Source organism: Caretta caretta, chromosome 20, assembly GCF_965140235.1.
Source record: "Caretta caretta isolate rCarCar2 chromosome 20, rCarCar1.hap1, whole genome shotgun sequence".
Lineage (NCBI taxonomy): Eukaryota > Metazoa > Chordata > Testudines > Cheloniidae > Caretta > Caretta caretta.
Genome location: NC_134225.1, coordinates 7,765,934 through 7,775,117, shown reverse-complemented (window position 1 = coordinate 7,775,117; position 9,184 = coordinate 7,765,934). Strand labels below are relative to the sequence as shown.

The 9,184-nt window shown below is 48.5% G+C and overlaps 1 protein-coding gene and 1 long non-coding RNA gene across 2 annotated transcripts; both read left to right on the top strand.

The window, feature by feature from the left end:
• On the top strand, window positions 1–3,478 carry LOC142069715 (uncharacterized). The gene is made up of 3 exons (XR_012665650.1): window positions 1–108; window positions 1,831–1,977; window positions 3,174–3,478. It is a non-coding gene; the product is annotated as an uncharacterized LOC142069715 (long non-coding RNA).
• Window positions 3,479–4,170: 692 nt separating this feature from the next.
• On the top strand, window positions 4,171–8,262 carry LOC142069704 (maestro heat-like repeat-containing protein family member 2B). Its single transcript, XM_075121761.1, has 6 exons — window positions 4,171–4,176; window positions 4,239–4,394; window positions 4,892–5,026; window positions 5,308–5,410; window positions 6,519–6,584; window positions 7,418–8,262. The coding sequence occupies exons 1-6, from the start codon at window positions 4,171–4,173 to the stop codon at window positions 7,498–7,500; spliced, it is 549 nt and encodes a 182-aa protein (XP_074977862.1). The 3' UTR covers window positions 7,501–8,262.
• Window positions 8,263–9,184: the final 922 nt, after the last annotated feature.

Genomic DNA, 9,184 nt, shown 5'->3' with positions numbered 1-9,184 from the left:
CTGCTAAGATCTGGACTCATAACACCTGAGATCATACAGAGCCTCCTCCCCTGGGTGAATTCCCCCTCAGAAAACCACCGAGTCACCAGCACAGCTTTCCTTGCCCAGGTAAGACACAGGACTCTGAAGAGCAGTTTCACCATTAGACTCTTGTCTGCCTTTCTTTCGGGAGTTGTACAGTTCAGTTCATAGGCGTAATTGTCATTTTAGACAGTAGAATAGGTCCTCCTTTATATGGAAACCTCACCAGGAACTTCACGATACCTTTCTGAGTCCTTCTCTCTCTCTCTCTGTGGTTTTTATTGCCATCATTGCCTATACTAGCTACACAACCACAGGTGCTGGCTGAGAGAGATACGGACAGAGTTTGGATGACTGGACCTCTTCTGCCAAGTCCTAGTGCTGATCCTAACCAACAGCTCCTGATTTTGTTTTAGCTCAGCACATCTTCTGAATGAACTGAGTGTCCTAATACTACCAACCAAGCAACCTACAACTACATTAATGTCTATCTTAGGTTCTCATTACTCTAGTATCGGAGTACCTCTTAATTCTTTAATGTCTGTATCCCCACCACACTCCTGCGAGGTAGGGAAGCACTATGTTTCCTATTTTACAGACAGGGAACTGATGCACAGAAGGGCTAAGTGACTTGCCCAAGGTCACACAGGAAGTCTTTGAGGGAGCAGGAAATGGAACCTGGGTCTCCTAAGTCCTAGGCTAGTGTGGGGATACCTGCTGGAGCATCCTCCCTTTCCACAGTCTTCCTCCAACATCTGCATCATATTTCCCACTTATGCTAAGCAACTATCTTCGGGGCTTATCTGGTTCTAAGAAAAACAACCTCTCTGTGCCTGTGATGGGCTGTACCTGGGCTTTAAGGCTCCTTACAAGAGGCCCCATGGTCCTACTACACCCTGCCCCAGGAAAAGAGCCCCCAGTCTGGGTCTGTCTAGAGAGGCCTCATGAAAGCAGCCAATCCGAGCCCATCAGGCTTGGCTAAAAGGAGCTGAAGGGCTTTAGCAGGTCAGTTCCTGGCAGGAACTGGAGGGGCAAGAAAGGGTGCTGCTCTCTGGCCACAGAAATTCAGGGGACAGCCAGAGTTTGATTCTGGCAGCCTTTACTTAAGCTGGGTTTTCAGGAAGAGAGTCCCGAAGAACTTTAACTCTGAGGTGAGGGTGAAGCTAAAAGTGGCCGGTAGGAAGAAGCGACAATGACCTGAAATCAAGCAGTGCCTAGCTCCTGTTTATAGGATCCATGGTTTGGAACCCAGAGTTAGGGGCAGGCCCAGGTTCCCCTACCACCAACAGTGGCATAAGCCCCATGGAGGGGACAATGCTAATGGAGAGCTTGAACAAAGGGCAGAATGTAAAGGACCCAGAGTTGGGGCTGGAGACCCTAGTGAGGACAATGGGACTGTTCTTGACTACCCCAGAAGGGGTTCCTTTGGACTTTGGGACTCAGCCAGAGGCCTGAGCCACAGAAGACTCACTGAGGACGGCTGGCAGGATGCACCAGGGGTGAGAAAAGGACTGTGATACCATACCCAGCCACTAAGAGGCTCTCAAGAGGTGAGTGGATCCCTATTCTAGTGCCCAAAAGGAAAGCTCCATGTTTTGTAGACCTTTCTCATTTGTGTGGAATTTCTCATTTGTGTTACAGTGGATTATGTGCCAAGTATCAGAGGGGTAGCCATATTTGTCTGTATCCTCAAGACTGGGGCTGTAGGAGGACTCCTTGTTGTTTTTAGTGTATGACATGTCTGCTCAGATTCTATTCCCAATCTTAATGATCATATTGGGGCTAATGGACAGGTTGATTTTCTTTCAGCTAATGAGTGATCCCATGCTCAGGGAGAAGAAGTTCCTTAAGCCAGTCTTACACATCTTAGAAGAAAAGTCACATGATAGGAACAGCATTGTCCGGCAGATGGCTGTAAGAGGCCTGGGAAATTTAGTCTATGGGGCGCCTGAGAAGGTAAGAGAGAATACTGACTAGAATGCAGCATAACGAGAGAAACCAAGGAAAATAGTTGTTCGGAGTTTACAGAGGCTGCACACAATGCACTAGGCCAAATTCTGCTCTCTCACATACCCGAGTAACCTCTTTGCAGTCAATACAGAGCAAGCTAGATCCTTTGCTAAACTGGGCATAAGCAAACAATCTGTGCACTTTAATATGACCATGTGTAAATGTCTCCATCTAGGAACAAAAAAAAATGCAGGCCATACTTACAGGATGAGAGACTCTATCCCAAAAAGCAATGATGCTGAAAACCATTGAGTCATGGCAGAGAATCAGTTGAACATAAGGTGTCCCAATGCGAAGTTGTGGCCAAAAGGGCTGAAATGATCCTTAGAGGCATAAAGAGAGGAATCTTGACTAAGAGTAAAGAAGTTCTTTTCCCTCTGAATATGACACTCATGTGAGCACTGCTGGAATGCTGTGTCCAGATCAGGTGTCCACAATTCAAGAAGGATGCTGATAAATTAGAGAGGATTCAGAGAAGAGTCCCAAGAATTCTCAAAGGATTGGCAAAGATACCTCTAGTGATAGACTCAAGGAGCTCAATCTATTTAGCTGTACAAAGAGAAGGTTAAGGAGTGACTTGAGGACAGTCTAGAACTACTCACATGAGGAACACATTTTGAGAATGGGTTCTTCCCATTAGCAAACAAAGGTATAAGAAGATTCAATGGGGGAAAATGAAGCTAGACTAATTCAGACTGGTAATAAGGCATTGATTTTTAATGGTAATTTTAATTAACCATTGGAACAATTTACCAAGGGTTGTAGTGGATTCTCTGTCACTAGCAATTTTAAAATCAAGATTGAACGTTTTTCTAAAAGATACACTCTAGTTCCAACAGAGACTATTTCGGGGAAGTTCAATGTTATGCAGGAGGTCAGACTGGATAATCACAAGGGTTTCTTTTGGCCTTGGAATCTAAGTAACTAGGAATCTAATAATAGGATGACACAGGTGTATTATGGCACCAAGTTTGGCTCATTGTAGCTCGAACCTGGTCTGAAATATAGCTATAGGTCTCCGGGGAGAGGGATGGGGGGGTGGGAGGGGGAGATGAAATTCCCACAGCTTCATAACTGCTAAAGAAAATGTATTAGAAGTGTGATCAGTGATCAGTGTTCTTTAATGTCGTATGTTTGTCCAGCTGAAAAAGCACAAGAAGTTTCTTATGGTCATCCTGATCAGGGCCTTAAGTGACCCTTTCAGTTCTGAAGTCATTGGCGAGAGCATGAAAGCAGTGGCCAAAGTCCTGAAGGAGCTGAAAGAGAAGGACATAGGTTCTTCCTTCAGAGACCTCACCCAAGAGATCCGGACCTACTTTGACAACGTATGTGACCAGAACTCTCCAGCCCCAGTTCAAGCGATCTTGATTAGACTCCATTTACTCCCTGGGCATTGCTCATGTCAGAGTGAAGAGATGTTTCGGCCCCAGGGAAGAGAGGTGTTTTTCGGAGGAGGAGAACATTAGGAGGATGGGGATGACATCCCTGCTCCCACAGTCTCCCCCTTCTGTTCTTCTTTCTTGCCACTGAGAAGCTCAAAGAAAGTCTGAATACTAGATTAGGTAGCTAGATAACCATGAAAAGGGGGTTCCAAGGTACAATAGAGAGCGTTGGGCCTGCTCTATACCATTTCTACGTGAGAGGGTTGGAATGATACCGTTTTGCAGAGAATTTTGAGATGTCAAATTTTGGTTTTGTTCCTATTTGTGGCAATCCCTCTCCCCAAACTTCAAAACTCTTTGTGAAACAGAATTCCTCTTCTTAGCCGAGCTCTATTGAAAGCCTTGGGTCCGGGCAGTCTGCTCTCAGACTATCCCGGTGCTGGGAACCCAGGAAACTGTGGGAGCTAGAAGTGCCAGGGAGTTGCAAATTTGAGAGCCAGGGTCCCAGACGCTGGGGGTTTGGAAGCCCACGATCCCAGTCAGCCTGCTAGATCGGCTTCCAGGGAGCTGAATGGGTGCACTGGCAAGACAGCAGGCAGGTTTCTAAGGACCCCTGCCTAGCTTCTGGAGGAATTTCATCAAAATGGAACTGTCGCTAAAATAGTTTGATGAATCAGCAAATTCGAAACAAAAATTAGTTCATGAAAGTGTTCCCGACTAGCTGTAGTTGGAATCCCTCGACTTTAGCGTAGAAGAGATGGCTGTGCGAGGTTCGTGATGCGATTGTCCCTTAGTTACTAACTTGTGGGGCTTTCTTGGCTGTAGGAGGGTGATGCTCTTCGTTTATGGTCCTTTGTCCTATTTGGCATCCTGGCCCGCCTGACCAAAAGAAAATGGAAGGGCTATTTCGCCGAGCAGGTTCGACAGAGCTGGCTCACACTTCTGCTGCACCTGCAAGACCCGAACCCCAGGGTTTCAGTGGTAAGACCGAGAGTGACTTATTTACTAAGCCAAAGGAATCTTCCTCCCAATGACAGGGGAGCTCTGCTATTCCTGCCTGCTCTGGAGGCCCAAATTCCCCCCTCAGTTCATTGCCCTCCTGCTGAGTCAGTTCCCGCCAGGTTGGTCCATGGCTGCCTCACCAGAATCCAGGATAGGTCATGGGTCTGAGCCCGACAGCTCTCTCTTCCTGTCTGTCTCTGCACCCCAGGCCCCTGCCTCCCCAGAACAGAAGAGAGACCTGGTGAAGCAGCTTTCGTAGGTAGATCTGTTCCAAAAAGACATTGATGCTACCTCCAGGTTGCAGTGGAAGCTCTCCCCTCTATTAGTCATTCCTGCATGTTTTCTGCCAATTACATCCAGATGAATCCCTTTTTATCCCGGAATAGATGAGCAGTCAAGCAGATGAGTTCCCTTTGAATGACCAAAGCACTCAGTAGGGAACAATTAAATGGTGTGACACGCTTCCTTTTTTTCAGGAATGCAGAGCTACGTTTCACCTCTGTGTCCCGTTTTTGGGACTGAAGAGGCTCCAAACTGCCGTGAATGAACACCTTGATGGCACAGCCGAGCTGAAGCCTGAAGAGCTCCAGGTGGACATTTGCAGACACCTTGTGAGTGAGCTGTTGAAGTGTCTGAGATTCTTGACTGGAGTGGTATGTGGTGGTGTAGAGGTGTGGGGGGGATGTGTGATGGGTAATGGAAATAGCGGTCAGAGTGGGATATATGACTGAGGGTGATGGGAAATGTAAATCTGCCACAGATCCCCATTTTTCCCACGTCCACCCAGTCACCTGTTCTTTCTCTGATTTATCTGTGACTCGTAAAAGCATGTGCTGGCAGTCAAAGGGCACTTCTAGCCAGAGAGAGCTCATGTGTCCTTGATTTCCTCTAGGCCAAAGAGAATGCCGAGCTGCTGGAGAACTTGTACAAAAGCACCATCATGTACTTCTTTAGCAGATGGGAAGAGATCCGGGCAGTTGCAGTCAAGTTAGCTGGTGAGAGATGATGCCCAGTGTCCCTTTTGGTATTCCCATTGAGGGAGAGAGAAAAAAATCCCACTGTGCAGCACTGAGCTGCCATTAATCTCTCTATGCCTCAGCTTCCCATACATAAATGGGGATGTTAATATCCCTACCTCTCCAGTGTGGTGGTCGGAGGAAATCATGACTTGCTATAAAGTGCTTTGGGATTGTTGCAGGGAAAGCACGGTGCAGTCATTTAGTAGTAGAGGCTGGGACACTGTCTCATAGGGCATGTTTACACTTGGAGCTGGGGGGCTAATTCCCAGCTTGATGAAACATACCCGCACTAGCCCTGAGTGCTAAAAATAGAGAGTAGCTGCGATGGCAGGAGCAGGAGGAAGTTTAACCACCCCAAGTATGATCCCATCCAAACCCCAAAGTCGATTCTCAAGGTGGCTAGCTCCTCCCACTGCTCGTGCTGCTTTTGCTACATTCTAATTTTAGCATGCGAGCGCTGTCCGAGGTAGTGTGGGCCTGTCCCATTGAACTGGGAGTGATCCCCCTTGCTCAAAGTGCAGACCCACCCACAGTGTTGCTCAGTGCTCTTCACTACGACTTCATCATTGGGAGGCATGCAGCCCACCTGCCCTCAGCACCTGCTCTTTCAGGTTCCTGGCCACACCACCTTGTCAAGGAGGCAAAAGGTTCCTCCGCTTTGGCCCTGTGCCCTCTTCTCCCAAGCATACCCAGGTGAGACAGGCAGGCATTGTGGCCTAAGTCCCACCTGTCAGTCACCTTGTGGGATCCCTGCTTAGAACTCGCTTATTCCTGGCCCCAGGCCTTTGCTCAGACCACTAGACCAAGACACTAGCGTAGTATGTCTCCAATAACTGACAGCAGTGGCAAGAGGAACACAGACTCTTTAAAGCAAATGGGTTTTGTGTAAACATTCTTAAAAAAAAAAGTCTTTCTCATTCTCTTCAGTGTGGACTCTAAACTGCACTAGCATCCTCTTGCCCACAGCTCACCCTTAGGTCCACAGTAGGAGAGGCCAAAGACCTGTCTAGGGGCTGCTAATATCACTTTGCACTCAACAAGGGAAGGTTTTATTGTTGTTGTTTGTTTTCCATTGTGTATTTAGGCATCATCCTGGAACACACAGACAGGCAGCGTATGAAATGGCCGAACCTGGACCATCTGCTGATGTGTAAGTAATAAATACAGCTGAAGTTCTGCTCATCCGTGAGTTCTAAAGGAATTTAGCTGACAAGCAGCAGTAACCGATACCACTGGTGCAAAGTGCATCAGCCACACATGCAAGGACAAATTCAGTCTTGCCCAGTAGAAAGTCAGCTTTAATTTCCCCTGAAGGAGGCAGCTGCAGGGGGTGTGATGTGAGTCCGTGCATCTCCTGGTTGTCCTGGCAAGGCCCCCTCCGCAGCCAGTGCTATCCACTCTTTGGGCGTTATTGGCTCTCTGTGGACTGCCCAGGTGAGGAGAAATTGTAGCCACTTTCTGCTCCCCCAAATTTCCCACCAGCAATTTTTCTTCCAGTAGGTGCCCTGCATCCTGCACAAACCAGCTTGGACCTGGTCTCTGTTCAATTCCAGGGTTATTGGAGCTCAGACCGTGGCTCCTGAATAGAGATGGAAAATAAACTTAAAAGTGGAAGCTATTGAAACAATGGACCTTCTTCCATTTACAGCAGAGTGGATGACTTTCTGGTCGAGTCAGGGCCTCCCCACTTGTTGGGAGCATGGAAGGGAGCCAATGGAGGAACCTAAAGCTTTCTTTGTATTGGAGAGCTTCTGTAGCGTGGTATTCAGAGATAGTAAGTCTCCAGCTAGTTCAGGCACAGGTGACAATATGAAAAGTGAGGCAGATTCATCTCTCATGTATTTTCCATCCCAATAGAAGGACTGAGCCCAGTTTCACATTTTACAATGTGATCATTCAGCTCTGGTAGTTCAAGATTCTGTGATCACGCTTAGCTGTGATTTGACAGTCTGTACACTAGCATGTTGTCCTCTGTCATTTCAGCTCTCCAGTTCCTCAAGAAAGACCCAAGTCCCTCTGTCCAGCTGGTGGCAACTGAGGTCCTAAATGACATCTGTCCTGGCTGAGTGCTTGGGGAATGAAGCGGGAGAGAAACAGAAGAAGGCGCTCCAGTAGTATAAGGGCCCTACCATCAATCAAACGTTAACCCCACCCTTGGCCCTCGTAAGCCTTACCCACCGTCACTGGAAGTCCCAAGCCATGAGGTATTACTTCCAGGGTCAAGGCAGACAAATGACCGGAAGCAACGTGTGTCATGTGACCCCTCTAAGAACTCCTCCCATTGTCCTCTACCAATCGGGATGGGTTTCGCCCTGATAGGAACGCCCCAAGAGAAGATTTGACCAATCAGGGGGAGTTCCGGGGCAGGATGACCTGTCTGGAAGTGGTTCGTGTGACCCCTCTAAGAATACCCCCCACCACCGTCTACCAATCAGTAGGGGTTTGAGCCACTGGGGACCACCCCGAGAGGAGGTTTGACCAATCATGGGGAGTTCCGGGGCAGGATGACCTGTCTGGAAGTGGTTCGTGTGACCCCTCTAAGAATACCTCCCACCACCGTCTACCAATCAGTAGGGGTTTGAGCCACTGGGGACCACCCCGAGAGGAGGTTTGACCAATCATGGGGAGTTCCGGGGTGGGGTGATCTGTCTGGAAGTGGTTTGTGTGACCCCTCTAAGAATTCCTCCCACCGCCCTCTACCAATCAGGAGGGGTTTCAGCCACTGGGGACCACCCCGAGAGGAGATTTGACCAACTGGGGGGAGTTCCAGGGTGGGGTGACCCGTCCGGAAGTGCTTCGTGTGACCCCTCTAAGAACTCCTCCCACCACCTTCTACCAATCGCGATGGGTTTCGGCTGCAGAGGACCGCCCCAAGAAGAGATTTGACCAAAATGGGGCAGGTTCTCGGATTGGGTGAACCGTCCAGAAGAGGGTCATGTGACCCCTCTAAGGACTCCTCCCAATGCCCTCTGCCAATCAGAGTGCAGCACCATCACCCCATAAGTCCCAGCGCTGGGCAGAGGAAGCCATCTCTCACCAAGAAGACATGTTTTAGAAATTGTGGAAAGGCTGAGAGGAAACATGGACTCCTTTACCACCCCCGTGAGACCTTCAGATTTTGTTTTAGCTCCGAGGACCTTTGGAGTTGTGTGGAGAAAGCGCTACGGCAGTGACAGTTCCGAGGAGGGCCCTTTGACTCGACCATTGATGGATACGTCGGAACCCGACCCCAAAATCCAAACCTTTGTGAGGCACCCCGATGAGTGTGACAGCCTCTCATTGTCCAGGCCCTAAAGTTGGAAGGCGATTGTGGCTTGGGGGAGTCACAAGGTGAACGGGAAAGACGGCGCTCAGGTAAATGAATGATTAAGAAGCGACGGTCGATCATGGGCGTGTAATGGGGTTAGGAATCGACCTGGCATTACATAAATGTAAAAACAGGCAGTGGGGTGCTTACACTGTTTTTTGTCTGAAAATCTCTCAACAGCTCGACGATGCCTTTCTAGAGGCCTTTGAGAAGTTACACATCGGTAGCCCTGTGGGAGTAAATCCATCGCGCATCAGCTGTTTTTGCTCCTGTCTGAGACCCAGATCTCAAGAGGAAAATCCAGAAAAGGACAAAAATGGAAGAATGAACCAGCTCAGACTCCCTCATGGTAGGGATCATGGCCTCCTTTGTTTCAGGCGGCTGTAAAAGATTGTGTTAAACCAGGCGATTAATAAAACTTATTTAAATGTGCCAGAATGAAC